The sequence below is a fragment of the Nyctibius grandis genome, chromosome 6, assembly GCF_013368605.1.
Source record: "Nyctibius grandis isolate bNycGra1 chromosome 6, bNycGra1.pri, whole genome shotgun sequence".
Taxonomy (NCBI): domain Eukaryota; kingdom Metazoa; phylum Chordata; class Aves; order Nyctibiiformes; family Nyctibiidae; genus Nyctibius; species Nyctibius grandis.
This window is the reverse complement of record NC_090663.1, coordinates 8,475,994-8,496,634: the sequence shown is the minus strand read 5'-3', so window position 1 is coordinate 8,496,634 and position 20,641 is coordinate 8,475,994. Positions and strand designations below refer to the sequence as shown.

Sequence of the window (20,641 nt, the reverse complement as noted above, 5' to 3'; positions counted from 1 at the left end):
TTTCTCTGCTACCATCTGGCACTTTCCTAAGCAATAAGTTAAGGAAAACAACAGCAGAGCAACTTCTGCAGGAGCTTGGCATCCAGTAAGTGTTGCTACTGACATTCTCAGGTTACTGCAGAAATCACAAAGAAAACATCACATGCCCTGAACTTGAAGTGTGTTAATTAACTGTAGATCTGCTCTATGGGGTGTTCCTGCCACATACAGTTGGCAAAAAAACATAATGCTGATCAGTAGCTACCTAACCAAACCACAGACCCCAGATCTCCTAAGCGCTGCTACTTTTTCCCCACGTGCCCTGGCAGACCACCCTTACATACAAGGAAAGGGCTCCAAGCACAGCAAAGAGCACACTCAGCAGCAACAGCCCTTCTGAGAAGAAAATGCAGCTACTAGTCAGGCAAGTCGGGGAATGAACTCCCAGCAATATTAGAAATAAAAAGCAATGAGGTTGCAATGAGACGGTCCTGTTAATGTCTGTTAGGTAGTAACAGCTTATCTGAGATATCTGCTATTGCCTTAATTAAAGCTGACTTCATCATAACCTGTGACCTGCAGCCTACATCTCTCACGGCTTTCCATTATAGGCAAGTGGCATGGAGCTCTTGACTGGTGACTGGAAAGTCAATAGAATTAGATAGAATAAGGACATGAAAAAAATCATGGGGATAAGAAGTAGAAAGCAATCTGTTCTGCTATTCAGTACTCTGCTTAGCTGGTCTGCAAAAACAGAAGCGCTCCAGCTCCTCTTTAAAGAAACCTTAAGTTCCAGATTTTTTTTATACCACTAAATTAAAAAAAATCATTCCACCCCTCCCCGTCATGTTCTGTTTGCAAATAGAGTACAAAACAACCATAAGATATTTTGCTTATTATTCACTTTCAAGATCAGTAATTGACTCAGTTTACTGCAAACAGTAAGTCCTCTAAAGGTTCACACCAACATGAACAGCTCTTACAAAGAGGGACCACAGGTGGCTGTTGACAGGATATGACATCTAGTCCGCTTAAACTTTCAGTTTTCACTTTCTAGCATTTGTGACAGGCCAAGTTTTATTACATCTTGTAACTCTGGAATGTTTTTATTTAAGTGAGACAGCAGGAAGTGCAAAATAGAGACACAGCCAATGCTGACCCTCACCAGCAAAGCCAGGTCACGAGCACAGAACCTTGCTGTTCTTACACAGGGAAAAGACTGAGCGTGAGGCAATTAAAAGCTTTTCCTTTCAGTGACACGTGAAAGCGTTATGCAAGACATTGTTACCTACTGGAAGCAGCAACTGAACTTAAGTATTCATGAACTTGTCAGTTTATTGACATTTCCTACAAAAGATACAGACAAGAACATGCAAGACAAGTGTAAATGAAGAGTTTTATTTTTTCCCACATATATAATTAAAAAGCAAGTGAACACACAAGACTGGAAGTCAGAGAGACTAGACGTATTTACAAGACAGTTAAGCTATCAAATTTTTTCCATCTTCGAGATCAAGTCATCACAGATTTTCGTTAGCTCCTCATTTTCTTTAGTCTGTTGAAGAAAAAAAAAAAAGTAGTGAGTTTCAGGTATGCCTAAACTATGTTACATCCATGTGAGCTGAGTTGCAACAAGTCATGCTTGCAAACACATGGAATAGAAAGTCCATTTACGTGCTAATGACTCATGCAAATTTATTCCAAAGGACAGTCTACTTTGCGGACGGTCACATGGCAACCTGAAGAGCCTCAGGCAGCAAGCCAGAACCCACTATACTGTCTCTACTTCTTCTACAGACTTTCCCATGATACTTGAAGACCAACTGATCTAGGGAAACAAGACTTTTCAGACTCAAAGTCTTTTTGTTAGATGCACTGAAATTCAGACAGTTACAGTCTAGATTTTAATCTTCACAAGACAGACAACTCTGTAGGATGATGCTTTAATACTTTTATTGACATGGCACAATAATTTCCAGTTTGTATAATTCCTTATATGGTCAAACCATATATTTTAGTAAGTTCTAAACATAAAATGTTACTGTATTTATAACAAGAACAAAACTAGCTCTATGTTAAATGGCTTGTCTTATCTCTCTACTTACAGGCCTGTTTCTTCCCCAGCTATGCAAACCTTAGCCATAAGCCTGAAGACTAACACAAATATGGAACTTTTCCCTAACAGGAATGTGTCAGCATCATGTATTTTTGAGTCTTCAATGCTGGCAGATACAACCATGATGCAGTAAAACTAATAGCACGCATTTCCAGCAATATGACTTTTAACTCAAAAAAGGTTTTTCCTTTGAAGGGTTCTAACAAAGAAAACTGATGTGCCTTTACAAAACATTCTAAGACTTTATCTGTGCAGCATGAAACACTGCAATCAAATACAAGGATTAATGGCCTGAACAATATTGAAAGAGTTCAGTCAATACAAGAGAGTCTGTGTATTGGTGCCAATAGCTTTCAAATCATATGTTTATGAACAAGCTGAACCAGTTATTCAAGGATTCATTCACAGATTCTGCTCTGGGACACATTTAAGTTTTAGATCACCATCTCCTTCAGTAGTTCAGATAACCTCCTGACACAGTAGCCTGGATTGATCCCTTCTGCGACCCACCTACGGGTAAAAACCTTTTGCTCCAGAAAATCTAAACATACAGATGAGTCTTAACATAGTAAGAGTTGTGCCTTAAGTTTCAATGCCTATTTCACAAAGTCTGCCAGTATAACAGTCACCAAAACCAGTGCAGTTAGCCTGGCTATTTCTAGCACTGGTACAAGGCAGTTCTTGACCTAGTCTAAGGCAATAGCTTGAAGAGACTCACTCATGGCATTTTGACTAACCTTTTGTTCAAGGGTCCTCTCTAAAGACTGGATCCTCATTTGTTCTTTGCGGAGATTGGCTTGTAGTGCTGCAGTCTCTGATTTAGCTTTGCTTCGTACCTGGGCAATTTCCTCATTTGCTCTGAAATGGAAGCAAGATGGTGTTTACATCTCCTTCAGACAGCACAGCCAAACTGTTCATAGAATCACACTAGATTCTTGTATTTTGGATTCATCTCCAAACTAAAAATGTTTTAAGCCAAGTTTTGGCATTAATGAACCACATTTTGCAGCAACTGTGAAAAATATGTATTTCACTCAGTACTTGGCTTCTTGACATGGTACTTACTGATGCAGCTTTTCTTCAGCGTGTGCCTTTAGTGCCTGATATCTCTGCTCCTCTTTTTTAATTCTAGCCAGGTATTCTTCAGCACATTTTTTCAGAGCTTCTTCATTCTATTCCAAGAACAAGAAGCATAGTTAGCTTATGTGCTAGTAGATGGAAGAGTCTCTCCACTTCACAAAGGGGCTATTTGACTACACCCAAGTGGCAGTATTTGCTCATCACAATAACAGGAACAACTGTAGTCCCTCTCTAGGTCTGTGGGACTTTCAACTCTCAAATTTGCAAACTAACACTCATTCACCCCATTTCCCTCCTAAAATACTCTTGTTTATTTAGTAGCAAATTTTACTAAAGGGGAAAGGTCAAACTAAAGTCACTCATCAGTTTTGTATGGTTTTTTTTTGGTTTGTTTGTTTTTTTGTTTTGTTTTGTTTTTAAATCAGCTTTGTCTTAGCTTGCAATTGTCCTAAGAATATTTAGAAATTCAATTACTTCAGAGAATCCATGGAAGCATTCATGCTGGACTCTGATGTAAATGAATCCAACATTAACAACCAGAAAGTTACCTCAAATCTAGACTACCATGAACCTTATAATAGGCTAGTCCTAAGCTTGAGTAAATAGGGGACATTAAAGGATAACTCAAGGAAAAAATCTGAAGGCACTTTTTTAAACACCAACTCAATCAATTTTTATGCATTTCATGCAATAAGAAACCATAGCTTATGCTCCTCATTAGCTTCATTCCTCCACGCTCTGAAGATGCTACAGAATGAAGGCCTGACTTTACCAAGTTGGTGTTTTAAGCTAAAGAACACACAATAATGTATTATTTTGACTTGCAATAGCAAATCCTCTTCAACATCCATTCAACACAATGTAGGGGAAACAAGTTGCCCTTATGCAGCAGTTGCTACATGACAGTCTGTCTCTATGATTAACAGAAAAATGATATGCATGCAGCAAGAAATAGTTCATTCTTCTATCTGAAGAAACTTTGGCTTCTAACAGAGATGATTATAATACTTCAAGCCAGCCACTAAATACAACAAACCAGTAATTTTTTAACTCTTTAAATAAACAACTTAGCACCTGGTTTTACAGGTAGTGTCTACACCAGCTAATTAATGGCTGCTCTAGAAATTCACCATTTCCTCTCCACTAAGTCTCATTTATCTTGGAAGGATATTATTTGCATTATAGCATCTTACTTTGCGGTAACCCTCTAGCACTTCTTTCTGTTTTTCAAATCGTTTGAAGAGTTCAGAGAAAGATTTCTCCATAGAGTTCAGATCTGAAATAACTTGTTGCTTCTCTTCCACCATCCTCTGCATTTCTTTCTTTGAAAATTCTTTCTGCTTCTGAGCATCCTCTAAAGAAAGTGGAGTTAACAGGGTTACTCTCATGATAGTTACTGCATTAGCATAAAACCAGCTCCATAGTATGGACAGATAATCCCCACGCTTTCAATTCTTCCTCTTAAGTAAAAAAGGGTTTCACAATGTGGCCTCTCCTCCGAGAGGACACCATATCTTTGCTTTTAAGGAAGCAGTCATATTATCTTTATTTGGTACATACTACCTCACACCAACCCTAAGGCCATTAACGACCGATTATAAGGTGCTTGCCCAAAGCATTGTTTCTCGTGCAATGTAGTCAAATACCACACCCAATTTTACCATAACAGGAGCCTCAAATGTTGTGATAGAAGCAAGGAATCCAAAAATATTTGTTTTCATTAAATATACACAATAGCTGGAAGATCTGGAGGAGACTGGGATAACAAGTCAAACTAGCAGAGCAAACTCTTTCAGGGCAAGTTTTTGTTAGCACACCTGAGCTATGTTTCCTATAGGCTTAAAGAAGCACAAAAAAGCTGACATAATATTCAGTGTCCTTAAAGACCTAAATTTAAGCAAGGCACAGATTTGGCTATTCAGCTTTGAACTAGCAGAATGTACCTATACAAGAAGAGTTTCATTTAATGTCTTCCTAGCTTTGAAGCCACAAACTTGACTGAAGCAAAGGCCAGGTCTGTCCAGCAAGAACTCCTATTAACATCTTATCACTTAAATGAGGTCAGATAATAAACAGTTAAACACAAGGTGCAGATAACTGGATCTTCCAGTTTTAATAAACCAACATCTCTCACTCTACTGGAGAAGACGAAAAAGTTAGATGTGTTCACATCTGATTCAGGAAGTCATCATTACCTACCAAGTGATATCATGTCTGTATGAATATGCATAAAAGCGTTACTCTACCTACCTTGTCTGAAACCATACACTCACCCTGGAAGCACTTGAAATGTTAACACCATCAGAAGTGACAGAGAACTAACTTCAGTTAGTAACCTTCGGCTAAGCATGCCCCACCCCTCCCAAGCTATTCAAAGAATGAATATGGAACTTACCCATCATTTGTGTTATTGTACCTTCAAACTCAGCAACTATTTTTCTAAAAAAAACCATGAAAAACAATGTTGAACGTAAGTTAGAAAAAGCAGCTGGAGTAAATAAGTAGATATAAAAATCAAGACAGATTCATACCCCATTTCCTTGTATTCTATATGAAACTTATCATACTTCTTTTTCCATTCCTGTGTCTCCAACTGTTTCTCTTGAACCTTTGCAGGAAAAAGTAAACCTTTATTTCTTGCACAGGAAGAGATACAAGATTTGATACTCAGAACAGTCTAAAGGGCAGCTTAGGTATACTTATAACTTGATATGGAGAAAAATAAGTTCTAACTGCTTAACAGATTCAAGATTAACAGTTTCATTACAAAATTCAGTCAAATAAGATGTAGATTCATATGCAGACTTCACATACAGGATTCCCACTCAATGTTACCAATATCTCTCAAATGGTAAGATCAAAGCCAACTCAGCCAACCTCTTGGCTACTCTTATTCATCCTTTATGTAGATCATTGTTCCTTGGCCAATAATGTTCTCTCAGAAAGTAATATTCTCTCAAGTGGCACCTATTTCCCTTTTATTTGTCCTAGGCAGACAAAATAAGCCACACAAATCTGCTAATCTTAACACAGGAAAGAGCAAACACCAGGAGGCTATTCTAGTCAAGACCAAATTGTTGTTGGGAGTTATCTGTATTCAACACTCACTCCTTCCCTTACCATGTTTCCACATTTAAAGACACCTCAGTTCATTTAAGAATAACCATACCTACTTCACATCAGCTGAATTAAAGCAGAACTCACAGTAACCATATTAAGCAGTATAAACACTTTGCCAAATGCTTTGTGCAAACTCCATGAACTGAATTTTGTCCTTGGGTTTCTATTAAGAACTGTAACACTGATAGCTGACTGCAGTGTGGGAGGCCTTCAACGACAACAGAGGCCCAAAATACAAAAAAACACCTGGAATTTTAAACAAGAGAAGATAAGAGCACATGATTACTGCTGATTTCCCCTCAAAGTTGCATGATATACTGCAGTACACTGATATTCACTATTTGTTTTAGGGTAAACTCATTTTAAATGTATTGTAATATTTCAGATCACAAGAAGTAAGGCACAAGTAAAAAAAGAATGTACCAAAATATAAAGAGAAAGATTTCACAATAGTTAGGCTAGAAACAAGTGTTACAAAAGCAAAAATGCATGAAGACAGAAACTTTCATTTCCAAACTCAGAAATGGTTCAGTAGAACCAAAAAATCATGCTTTCATGAAGTGTTGTATTTGCCCAGAAGGAAAGCAGATTTTTTAGCTCTCTTCCCACTCTTGAGTTGTTTCACCAAAAAAAGTCATCTTAAAATTTAGTCTGTCTTCCTTTTAAGTTAATATAGTAATTCCAAGCATTTTTATTTAAGTGACAACACAGCTGGAGGCATTCAGTCACTTTAAATGTTAAACATGAGAACATAGTTGTAGCAAGACATAGTTCTTTGAAATGTGGTATTAGAGCATCAACTTTAAGATAGTACAAGCTCTACCCCCTGTTATTATATAAATTCTTCATTTTAGATCAATGTACTAGGAGCTGCCCCTGTCAAAGCTGCACTTGTTTTCCTGCACTAGACAATACACTGGGTAAAAGTGTCCTCCTAAACGACAGAAAGCAAGTTACTCCTAGAAAAGCTAGTATCTTTGTACTATAAAGGGAACGAATAACTTAAGTAGCAAATAATCACAGGTCATTTCCATTTGGTGTCCTTAGTGTTACTGCCTGCAGTATAGCTAGTCAGGAATTCTGAATGCTCCATTTTCTTCTGAAGTTCATTTTGAAGTGACACTATTAGCTTTAAGGACATTTATGCTTAAGTACTCCTCTTACATTATTTAGTATTTGTCAGGTTATATAACCCAGAAGCCATAATGAATCAAGTACTCAGATTTCTGAAGTGAGTAGATACGTAACTCTTCTTGCATCAGTAAGAACATGGGCGCTCAAAAGCAATTTCTGTAGTGATACAGAATATGCTTGAAATCCCACCGACTGTCTTCCCTCTAATGTTTTTCTCCTCCAGAGTGAGCTTCAGATCTCACTTTTATTTTATTAGCTGAACATACTGTTGTACCTCCCCATCCCACAAAAAAAAAAATTGATCCCTGTACTGAATTGACATTAACAGTTTTACCTTAAGGAAATAATTATAATCAGAAGCAGCCACTCCATCTCATTGGCAAGAACAGGTATTTCCTGCCTAGTTTAATAAAGAGTATTCAGATCACAGATATTAAGCCTAACCATTCCATCTGATAACAGATGCTTTTTAATACTGACCAGTTCTAAGGCAGAATGTGACTAATAGTGAAGTTTACCGTATTTCCTTAGATATCAGCTCTGAAGAGTTCTATACCTTCTGCTCCTATCAAGTGCACAGCAAGCCTTTCAGAATGAGATGCTTATGTCAAGTAAAATGGAAAGAATTAACCAAGTATAGAGACTTATACCAGATAATCTAAACAAAAGGGACTTTCAAGGCTATGCAAAGTTTTGCTTTGGAAGGGTCACTATACCTCTCTCTTAACCAGTTCAACAGCTGCATCCATGTCTTTTTGGCTATATTTTAGTACATCTATAATAGCATCCACTGCAGTGTTTGTGGAAGCAGCAAGAGGCAGTGGAGGAACATTACTAGTCAAGGAGTCTGGAATTAGGGGACCTCTGTCCTGCGAGGAGAAAAAAAAAAATAAGTTTCAGATTCATATTTTCATGCCATTGATTAGCTGTATGCATATTATTCAATGCTAAGTCAACATATTTTACTTAAACACCCAAAGTACCTCCATGACTTCATTACCATAACTTACTTTCTTTGTAGATATCTTTTAGAACTATGTAGTTATCTTTAAGGTGTAACAGAAACCCTTGTCCACCAATTATAGCTATCAGAAACAAAAGCAGATGACACCACACTGCTCCCCACCAGTAAAAGAGGCACCATTTCAGGATGAACTGTTGTGTGCAGATCTGTTCATAAAAGGCTGTTCAAACTATAAACCTTAGACTGTACAGCATCAAGTTTAATCAAAGTGCTTTTTATCCCAGCAGTGCAATTAAAATACAAGCTTGCCTTATTTTTGTGGCTTCAGCTGCATGAAAGATTGCTTGATTAAAGCATTCTTAAAAACAGCTCAAATTCTCCTAGACCATGTGCAATGACACCAGTTTCCACAAAAAAGATCTTTAATACTTAAGAAAATGAAGTCCGTCAAAAAGTTTAACTTCGATACGAGTATCCAACCTGGTTTTCAAGGTAACAGTTTAAATAAGCATTAAGTATTCTGCTATCCTTAGAATATGTGCATAAGTGTGAAGTCCAGAACCTAGTCCATCCCTTTCCCAAAGTATCAATATGAAACCTGATACCATTCTGGACTCCCTTACAGAAGTTATAAATGTTACCAGAAGATCTAGTCCTTTTGGTTTTTCTTCATTTTGAAGACCCACTGCAGACTTTTCAGCTTCCTCACGCAATTTACTTAAATCAGCAACAGGACTGAAAATGAACAAACATGCACCATTATATTCAAGCGCTGCCTTTCTTTGTAAAGCTGTGTACTACAGCCTAGACCAAGTCAACACTTACCCATGCCGAAGTGGAGCTGTCATGATATCCACATTCGTTTCAATAGTACCAGAAATGGGTTTTCTCGGACTGTCTCTCAATAGAGGGTCAAACTTCAAATACAGCGACTGTTTTCTCAAGGCAGACTCTTTGAACTGAGGGGAAAGAGGCATAAACTGGCAGATATGCTGCTTCATAGCATAACACACACATTCTACACACACACACACACACACACACACACACAAATAATCCTCTGGAGAGAGGGTGAGCCTATTCTTCAGTGGCCAGAGTATTGTTCTCAGGAGAAAAAAATACGTAAGAGAACTCATTGCCCACACGCTTACATCCTCATGTAATATCAACTCAATCTGCTCACAGACAGAAACAAAAGGGCAAACATTTATGAACTATTCAAAACCAGCAGAAGACACTGAAAGGAAAGATAGTATTGTAAGCTGAATGAGCAGTGTATGTCATTCTCTGTCTTCGCTCATACAACAATAAGGACCAAACACAACGTGATCAAAAAACAATTTCAACCCAGTGTAGTCACTGTATGTTCAGAGCCACTCCTACTATGGACAGCAGTAGGAGAAAGAATAACTAAGCTAAACTGATTAACATTTGACATGCCCAATTTAGAGACAGATTTCCTGAAATTGACCATAAAACAAAAGGGCTGAGGAAAAAGTATTTTCAAAACAATGGTCCTGCACTTTCAAATCATTATGTTCTTTCAGTTTTGGCAACCAGAGAGGTGAAATGACATCCATCTCAGTTGCACCACTATTAAAGACAAACAGCACCTTTGCAAACTGAAAGCAAAAGACCTCTGATCCTTAGCAGAACTGCTTATAACTACATTTCCTTCCACCACCACCCCCTTTCCACCCTTGTCAATACATGCCTTTGGAACAAAATCTGTATATCTGTGGGGAAGTTCAAAGTGAAGTTATTTCATGAAAACAATTAAGGCTTGACAGTTTCATTTTCCTTTCCTCTCCCCTCTGCCAGGGAGGCAAACAAAACATTTCAATGTCATACTTACTGATGAACTCCCAAACTGTTCCAGATAGTCTATTTCTATGCCCATTCCTAGAACTGGAAGAGAAGGAAGTGATACAATATTGTCTTACAGTGTAGCACCCACAGACAGAAACAAATAGGTATGTGAATAAACCAAATAAATCCCTGTTGCCATCTCACAAGCTCTAGTTTTATATTTGCCAAAAATAATGTCTTTCTATCTGGATTTGAAAAAAAATTTAAAAATCAGGCAAAGATTTCTAAGCTGAGAGAACTCAGAGCTTCCATTTGCCCCCAATACTTGCAAGAATAAGTAGAATTTAACACACAGTTGAAGAACTTCTGTTGCTCTATGGTTAAAGCAGCAAGCACACTCAGATATTCTACTCTTTTATACAATGCCCCATAAAAGAGTAAGATTGGCAATCTCACTCTTAAAATTAGCACACAGGTCAGATGCAAACAATGAAGTTGTACCCATTTCTCAATATACTGATTCCACTCAAGTATTAAGATAAGAGACAGACTGCACTGCAATCAAATAATTTGCTCATCCTTCCACAGAAGGATGCTCCTACAAGGAATAACCCTTCTAGGTGGTTAAGTCACAGCTATGTAGTAAGCTTTCAAGAGAGGCATGTTAAGCGCAGGAAGACCATCCAACACTTGGAATACTGATTTCATACTGCAGAGTGCTAAGGCCTGCAGTAATCTGCAAGACTCACAAATACGGGCAGTTGCATAGCTCTAGTGCTCTCAGTTTAGAAAGTCCTTAATACCAGAAGTGATTTTAAGGGAGCATTTTTTCAGCACAAAAAGCTGTCACAAACTCTAAAAGGATTGTTTCTGTACCAGCCTAAATTTCATCCTTCCAGGCAGCTGTATGCTAATAGCCAGCTTTTTGAATTTAGCTTAATGCCGAGAAAGTCAGAAATACACTTAGGTACATTTTCCACCCCTACTAGTCATTGTAGGTTTTACAGTCCTTTCAGAAGAGCAAAGCAAGAGACAAAAACTAGAATCAATGCCAAAACTGAAGTAGAGAAATACATACACAGAGGTTATTGTAACAATATCTTTTCAGTTTGTTCTAAAGAAAAGCCCTTACCTTCTGATGATGGTCTAAAGAGCTCTTCAGGTTCAGTGTTAGCTGTCTGCTCATCTGCTGTTATTTCAGTTCTGTGGGAACTAGGTTTAATTTCTTCTGCAGACACTGACTTTTTTCCACTGTCAGTGGAAACCAAATTATCTTGAGAGAGGACATTAGCTGGAGACACTTTAGATGGGCTCATTTGCTTCTCCTGATGAGAAATGACACAATCCTTTTTACTGTTAAAATAAGGATTCAAATGCAATGAAAACCACAATAATGATCAAGTTGGTTTGTCAGAAACTAGCTGGGCAGCCAGCATAATAAACCAAGAGTTCACAGGCATAGAAACTAAACTACCAACACTTAAGAACAGCTCATATTATAGAGAGGTCACTTTTTTAGAGTCCACACCCTTATGTTTGTCATTATATGTGACTGCTGATCAAAAAAAGACACTAAATACCAAGGTACCAATTTGTCTGTCTCTGATGTTACCTTCAAAAGACAAGTCTGCACAGTTGATATTTATTCTAGAGCTGCTGAAGATGCATAAAAACACTAATTCTTAGACAAAATATCAAACATGGGTTTGACAAGGTTAAGGCAAAGAACTGTTTCATGGAACAACTTGGTAAGATCTGTCTATCTTCCCTATACCTTACCATGGCTCTCTCTCCTGGAAGTTCAGCTTCTGCTTGAACTCCTGGCTTGTCTTCTTCAGTTCTTGGCTTGCCTTCTACCACACTCTGTTTGCCGATTTCCCTAAAGAAAAAAAGAAAAAAAAAAAAATCAAAATCCAAGTCATAGACAGTTCTGAATTCTATATTACCAGATACACTGAAGCATTGAACAAAGTAAGTGTGTCAGTTTCTACTGCCACAGTACAGGAAGCTTTACAAAGGGTGGGGATGTAAATTCACTGCCTTGTGCCCAGTGACAACTTAAATGACAGAAAGCTCTTCCTCCATCAGAAGGAGTGTTATCTGGGAAGCAGAAAGTCACAGCAGTATCACTTATTCCTATTCACTTAACACAGTTCTCTTATTTCCACTTGTTAAGCTCATTATTAATTTTTTAATTAAAGATAGGCTTTTTGTTTAATTAAGAACAGAATACAAGCAGCCTGCTACTCTTTCCAAAGTAATGCGGTGATTATTGTTGTAAAGCACAGAACTTCATTAGAGAAGTTCAATACTTTAGTTACTGCTGACAGCACAAACTTAACTTTTCACCTTGGTAAACAGCAGCTGATCATGTTACACAGGGACCAAGAGAGCAAACATTTCTGTCAAATGAACATCTTGTGCCAATCTAGTTCTGGTAAGCACCTGGCTTTCTATACTAATGCTGACATTTTAATAGTTAGACTTTCTAGGATAGGCAACACAACATCTCCCATTCTCAAATAAAAAGCTTTACGTGGTGCCAAAAAAAATGCAACTTTGGTGACGGGCCTTTTATTGGAGATACCAAGAACATGCAAGGAAGAAACAGCACCTCAGAGTTCAGCCAGGATACTAAGCAGACAACAGAATTGCTCAGTCTCTTCACACGCTACATGATACGCAACACTGCTGCCTGCTTACCTATTTTTTGAAAGGCAGCAGCAGCCACCTGATTCTCTACATTTTACTCTAATCTTGGAGGAGTAGGGAAAGAGCCACTTGACTAAAGTACTAACAGTCTTCCTATATAAGCCTGTTCCTTCCCATTCCTCCAGATTTAAGAGCACCTGTTGCCCAGAGCTAGCAATCTCAGGACAGTTTCCCCAATGACATCTTTGCTGTTGCAACATACTGTGTTAAAGGTTACAATGTGCAAGAGACTCTGCCAACCTCGGAGGAAGTCAAGGAGGTAGGAATCAACTAGTTAGAGATACCATCTAACTGTCTTTTCCTCACGAGTTCAAGGTGCTTTTACATTCAGCTAGATTTACTTACGGAGTTTTGGGTTCTCTTTTTTCAAGAGTTTCACAGGTACTTGGTCTGTTATCCTGCTCCACTGGAAGTGGCTCCCTTCTTGATGCGGTACTATCCTGCTCCTCTTGCAGGTGAACTTCTTGAGGGCTAGGTTTAGAACACTTGGGTGAGCTGGAAATTTTAAAGTCTCCTCCAAATGGATTAAAGTTTGGATCATCAAGTTTGTCCCAGTCAAACTTATAAGATGCTTTGGGAACAGGGATTTCATCTTCCACATTACTTTTATTTTGCACTTCAGTATTCTCTGGTTTTGTTTTGGTAATAGGAATTTTTTTGGAAGGTGGCTTAATTCCAGGTCTTTTACCTAGTTTCTTAGGAGGGGGCTTTCTAGCAGTGGTATTATCAAAGTCGAATTCAAGTTTCACTGGTCCAGCCTTGGCAACACTAGGCTTTTCTGCAGGTTCCCCTTTGGAGATAGCCAGCTCTTCTGCAGGCTTTGACTCTTCTGCAGAGGCTTTTCCTGCTACTGAAACATTCTGAAGCTTTGATTCCCCAGTTTTAGAAGAATTAGTTACATCAGAACTACTGGGACCTAAGTTGCCAGGTAACTGTACAGGAGGTGTAGGTTCTTCTGATAATCTCACTGAATTACCAATTTTGCTCACATCTGTGGAAGCAGACTTCACATTTTGCACAAAGTCACTGCTCGCTTGCTTAGGGGACAGCTTGGATTTGTTAGACTCCAGCTTTTTTAACACAGTCTTCTCCTCTTCACTTGAGCGCTCTCTACTTGCTGTGGTTGAAGCAAAAGAAGCTGTATCATCCAGAAGAGAACCATTACGTTTTTCAGAAGTTTTCTCAGCATTGCCAGGTGCTCTTACAGGAGACTTCTGCAGATTTCCAGGAGAATGCTGCAACTGCACTGAGCTTTGAAAAGGATTGATGTCATTTAAGTTATCAAAATCAAGATTGTAGGAACCTCGACTCTTCACCGGCATCTCATCATCTGGGTAAGAAGCTGTGCTGACCTTCTCTGGCATTTGTGTATTTATCACTGTATTGTTTGCTTCAGCTTCAGTCTTTCCTTGACATGTGCTGCATTTTAAAAAAAAAAAAAAAAAAATCACACATGCTATAGCTATTTTTTTGACATCAGTTGAAATCATCTTTAGAAAGATATTTGCACAAGTAGCTTTGCCTGCTCAGAGTAATCTGATTTTTTTGACACAACGCAGCTGACAGCAAAAGAATATTATAATAGCAGGAATTCAGTTGCGACCTAAACAGTCAGAAGTTATGAGCTCTGGTACACAGGAACTATAGGGAGATCAATCCCTGAACCTAGTCAGTATTCTTAAGCTATCTGTTCTACACAGCTATGTTACCTTATGCCAGTCATCACTGGAGACTCCTCTACTCACTATAGCATATGGACATTTCCATTTCACTAGACAGTGAAATATACATTGCTTAGGATGAGTTATTAACAGTAAGCAGCTCAAACACACACACAACTAGTAGTACATCTTCATGTAGATTCATCTACGAGTCATGACAGACTCACAAGTCTAGGACCAAATTGAGTCATGATTCTCCCATTCTAGTACTTATTTTGGTCATTCTGGCAGATATTTTTCCCCTGAAAGTATGCACGAGCATTTCATCTATGAAGGCCTACATACCAAAACAGAACCTGGACTTCAGGCACTTTAAACTCTGTACAACAGCAGATCTGAAGAGCAAAGCAGTATACAAGAAAATACTCCTTCAGTAAGACAGAGAGGATTCTCTAGCAGAAAAAACAGGTTAAAGAGTTTGTGTACTCACTACTGCTGGGTATTCTACAAGTTATTGCTCTCCACTTTATTTCCCCAAACTCCCATCAACTTTTGAGGCTTAGCCTCAGACTACAGAGAGTTAAGCCATTACTTCCCGAAACAGGATTTCCTCCCATTGTTTTTGTCCCTTCGTAAAGTTATTATTTCTATGTGCCATCCATATCTGCTGTAGAACAGAACACGATTAAAAGCCACTCACTAAAAACACTACTTTGATAAACCCGAAAGCAAAGGCAGGAGGTAATAGTTCAGGAAGTTCTTCTCACCCGGTTTGAGTGCCTCTTCCCCGCAATAGCTCAGCCCCAGGCTTGCTCAACTACTCTGGCCCCTCCCATTCTCCTTCAGTGTTTAACCTAATAAATGCCAGTCAAGAGCAAGACACCTGCTTGAAACTGGAATTACTTGAGACTAGTTGAAATTGACACCCTTTAGCAACACCCAATCCTTTAGCTTATGTGCTACAAACAAATCCTTACATTTTAAAAGTAGAAAGGACACGTATAGTAAAAACAATGTCTTGACACATAATTATGCCCTAACTAAAACCAATTCAGTGCTAGCCCTTTTAGCTCACTTGAACCTTACATGTACTAAATCTCTATTTATTCATGTGAGGAATAGTTTTGGGGCATAAATGCAATTAATCATTTAATTGTGGTGGCTAGCTCAGAAGCACTTTTCTAAGCTAGAGTATACGTGCAAGTTAACCGTTGAAGCAAATGTATACATTTAAAAAGCATTTAAGTGTTCCCATATTTCTCCCTTCTCCCCTTCCCAAAAACAAGAATAGGGGTCAAATGAAAATATTGGCTTGTTAAAAACAAGCAAAAGGATGTACTTCCTTATAGAAGGCAAAGCTAAGATCTGAGACTTCCTGCCACTGGGAATTATAGATGTCAGGTGTTCATACAAGTTTAAAAAGGAGCTAAAAAAGTCAGTAACAAAAATATGCATTGAGGCCTATTAAACACCTTTGTTATAACATTGTATTATACCACTATAGCAATATTTCTAGTAAAGAAGAGTTGCAAACCCCCCCCACTGAACACCGCAGACTTTGTGCTCTTCACTAGACAGCTACCATGAGCCACTTTGAGACCCAGGCTGCTAGACTACAAAGGTGCACAAACCTGTTCGTACTTGGGATTGATGTTATATTCACTCTGTGTTGCTAGAGTTTCTTTAATCTTAATACTCACTGACTCAAGGTGTCAATTCAAGCTAACCCTTCAGAAGATGTATCTTAAGTAGATAATCTAAAGAGATAAAACTGTACTTAACATACAAGAGAGGAAATTTTAAGGCTTAGCTTTAAGGATTAGCTTCAGAATAGTTGTAGTCTCACATGAAAACCTTACTGTAGGAAACAGTTCTGTATTCTCTGCCTGATGTGCCTCTTTTCTCTTAAACTATTTATCCATATCATAAGTCATCTCTATGCAATCACTTACTGAGGAGTTAGAAATAGAGTTCATTATTCAATATTACAACCAAGATAATTGTCATTACTTTTAAGAAAATTTTATCTTTGCAAAAGAGTTCGTGTATCAAAGCCAGCATTTATTTTAGTACTTTTGTGCAGTTTACATCTCGTTATAAAATACAAAATTACGTTTTAACTATACAGGTTTATAATGGAGAAAAATTAACATTGCTAATACTACTAGTGGTGAATACATTACTTACTCAACATTGATGGGTGCAGACCAAAGATCATCTGCCAAGGCTTCACTGCTATCATCAAGTGTGAAAGTAGTCTCAAGTCTGTCTGTCATAGTAGGACTTAAGATTTTTCGAGTCTGAGGATCTCTTAGAGGAGTTTGAAAGGTTACCTTTAAGAAAGGGGCGGAGGAGAGGAAAAAGGAAGAACATGAACACCACAATATTTTCAAGCTCCAAACAGCACGTGCATTCAGTAGCAGAGATCATACAAGGAGAAAGAACATAAATACAAAAGCAAAAGTTTACCTTCATAGCTTTTGCCACAGTTTTTGGTGGCAAGTTTTCTTTCTGGGACAGGCGTAGAATGGAAGGTCTCCCTGTAGGTTCCGGTGGAGCAAAGAAAAAGCCAGTATCTTCCGCTGTTAGATCATCATCGATGTTTCCTCTGCTTTCTCTATTTTCTGCATTTAAAATCTGCAGACTCATTCTAGAACAACACATACAACATTGCAGCATGAATGAGAGGGTGTGGTCAGCCAGATGCACTTTCAGATAAGAAGTTGGAAGCCTGGTACTGGCTAGCAAAGATTAACAGCTTCAAAAGAAGTTTTAGAAGTATTGAAAATCTTCATACGAAAAGTTAGGTCTCAGAAGACTCTGAAAGCACCTAAATGCAGCACTGCACAGCCCCTCTGCTTTTGTTAGGGGTCTAGGAAGTTAATTGTTGATGCCACAGTTTCCACAGTTAACACTATAACCTTACTAATTAAGCTGCCCAGCCTTTAAAGGGAGCTCTGTCATTTGCAAGTTCCTTCATTCCCAACCCCTTAAAGCCAGCAGTGACGTACAGTCACTTGTCTCTTGTAATAGGGCATCTTGCTAAGCAAAATTACAGCTTTCACAGGGGGCTGATGACAATCATGTCTCTATTTTATTCACATGGTCTCATTAGTACATCGTACATCAGCAAAAGCAACGTTGGTTAGCTAAGGTGTGTTTAAGATCAGAGTCCTCAATAAAATTATTTAGCTTTTTCCTGTGCTGTCTGAGGATGTGCTGCTTTTGAAAGCTACATAGTACTTAAGAATCCTTTGCAGCATAGATATTATTCGTATGGAAATCTGAAAAAAATTGTAATTAAAAAGGTATTTCTTAAATATTGTTCTTACATTGGACACGCACAAGTTTTAGTAGACCACATAGGCTGATTTAATCGTACTAGTATTTCAAGTGTGAAGGACTTAAAACTAAAGCTTGCATCACATCTAAGATTAAGGATGAAAATAAATTAGAAATGGAGAAAGAACACATTTCAAGTATCCCAGGCAAGTCAGCATGTTTTAGGTACTTGAACTCTGTCTACCTTATATTCCCACTGGAGCCTCTGCTGTTCTCACAGGTTTAACATTAATAACTCAGTGATGCTACTGCTGTTTCTTTAAAAGAGAAACAAACAAAACCCAAAAAAGTGCCAGAGCACAGAAGGCATGTTAAGCAAGATCTAGACATAACTACTGTCCATAAAGGATGACCCCTGAGAAGCGCAGTTAGTTATCTGACAAACAGCTAACAAAGCAATTTCTTTCATAAGAACTGATGTGTTACCTTGTACCACCTATGCAAGATAGTCAGCATCATCAAGTGGAGGAGACCTTGGCTTTCTGCAATGGATAACCATTCCAAGTGATCTCAAATACTTGATTTGACCAAACAAACCCTTAGCTTGTTTTTCCCATCCTCCATCATGCAGTCAAGATTAACCCAGATAATCAGCTGAGGAAGACTCCAGATGATTGTCTTCATTGTCATAAAGAAGTAACAAGATCACTCTCACTGAAAAATTTAAGTCATGTTTTCAATCTCATTGCCCTTATGTATTCAAATTTCTGTATTTAAGTCTCTGCACACATTTCATACTCTCCACTGAGTTCAGCTGCTTTGTCTACAAGCCCAACAGCAGCACTTTTAATCAGCAATGGAATGCAAACAACGGCTACAGAAGCAATAGCAAGCAAAGCATGTCTGTATTAGCTATTTCTTCATTCCTTCTTTATTCTTTATCATATTCATACTTTAGCCCAAGTTATTTTATACATGAAGTATTTTCACATTAACAACTTGTAGAACTTGAAGTGAACATCATTGCTTTCCTTCATTCCAAACTAAAATTGAGATCAAGTGGATCTTTACAGACTGCAGTTGTTTACTGTAATTAATTTAGAAACCAAGCCTAGGACATGAAAAAGTTGGCAACACCTTCTAAAAGAAGCTCCATAAGCAGGGGAGGTTGGTCTGGAGACTTCCTCAGGTTTGTCATGGAGCTACTTTTGAACCATTGCTAACCAGATTTAGATCATTAAAATACCCAATAAATTGACACCACATACATACACCACATTTGCCCAGCATTTAGATATTAAATCTAAAAATCAAACTCCTTTCTAGGATTAAATAATCAAAAGTAATTCAGCATTTATTTAAAAATATTTGCAACTAAGATTTGACCTAAATTCTATTTCACAAGTTCATTAGCTAGTAGCTATGATAAAGTGAAAGAGGAAGGGAGGCTTTCTTAACGACATCTTTTTGTTTAAAGTGGTCAGTGTCCAATGCAGGCAAGCAAGTATTGTGAAAGGCATCAAGTTTTCCCACTATGGCCAATCAAAGTTCACAAAAATGAAACTGTTCTATACTTCCGAAGAATATTTATCCAGGCACAAGCAGCAGTCTGCCATTCTGTATTTGAGAATGAACATAAATTCAATGACATCAGATAATTAAACCTCAGGTACCTATCACTTGTAAATTGAGGGCTTCATGGCAACTACCTGTTGTTTAATGATTACTGGGGCACAACATCCAAAACACCAATGTGATCTCAAATGCCTAAAAAAGCCACTGAACATGCAGGGCAAAGAAGGAATTTTTCTACTTAATTATCCTTCTGAACAACTCCAGCATCTAAGATGCAGAGCTCTTGGTCACAGAGTAACTTAGTAGGCGCTGTGAGCACTTCCATACAGACACACAGCTGAGTGCTACGTATTTTTCAGTGCAAGCATCTCAATTCAGAACAAATAAACACTCTTCTGGTTAACATTCCCCTGACTACAGAAGTGACCCGACTCTCAACAGACCCTTTGAGGAAGGGGAATTGGCAGCAGTTTTAGCCAAAATACGAGGCTTGGGAGGCAGCAGATGGGGAGCCCCAGTCCCGCCGGCCTCCTCAGTCCCCGGGGCAGGCACTCGTGGCCCGCAGCTCCTCGCAGGGAAACCAAAGGTGGCATTGGCCTTCACCGGCTGAGCCAGAGGCAGCCGCTCGGGGCGGGAGCGGGCGGTGAAGGGACTCCCCCGGGCAGGGGAGAGGAGGAGCAGCGAGGCCGGGGAAGGCTTTGCAGGCTCTCTGGGAAAGCGCCCTCCCAGCCCATCACTGTGCCTAGCCATGCTTTAAGTAAAAAAAGAAACCCAGACAAAAAAAAAAAAAAAACAAACACGTAACCCTCCCCTCCCGCAGCCCCTCCCCCCCCATTCACCGGGGTGCCCCACCGCTCCCGAGTCACTCTAGGCTACAAGAGCCCCACATCACCCACCTGGGAACGCAGCGGGGTATCCTCAACAACCCCCGGCCACCTGGGCTGCCAGAGCCCCCCTCAGCCCCGTAAGGCTCACAGAAGTACCCACGTATATCCCCCCACGCTCAGAGGCGACCCCGAGTCCCCATCAGTCCCGTATTACCCTCAAACGCACAGAGGTGCTCCCGAGATCCTCCTGAGCCCCACCTTATCCCCGAATTCATGGGGGAGCCCCTGACCACTACCCGTATCATCCCCAAGCGTTATCCCCAAACTCAGAGAAGTTCCCCCCAGGTCTTTTAGTCCCAAGCTCACAAAAAGCACCCCTCAG

General features: G+C 39.0%; 1 protein-coding gene across 1 annotated transcript; it reads right to left on the bottom strand.

The window, feature by feature from the left end:
- Positions 1-1,361: 1,361 nt before the first annotated feature.
- Positions 1,362-17,224, bottom strand: TACC3 (transforming acidic coiled-coil containing protein 3). The gene is made up of 15 exons (XM_068403072.1): positions 17,045-17,224; positions 16,763-16,908; positions 13,260-14,333; positions 11,982-12,081; positions 11,335-11,527; positions 10,249-10,301; positions 9,219-9,352; positions 9,035-9,128; positions 8,146-8,298; positions 5,707-5,783; positions 5,571-5,614; positions 4,369-4,529; positions 3,161-3,267; positions 2,833-2,953; positions 1,362-1,534 (listed from the first exon to the last, which is right to left on the bottom strand). The coding sequence occupies exons 1-15, from the start codon at positions 17,222-17,224 to the stop codon at positions 1,469-1,471; spliced, it is 2,703 nt and encodes a 900-aa protein (XP_068259173.1). The 3' UTR covers positions 1,362-1,468.
- Positions 17,225-20,641: the final 3,417 nt, after the last annotated feature.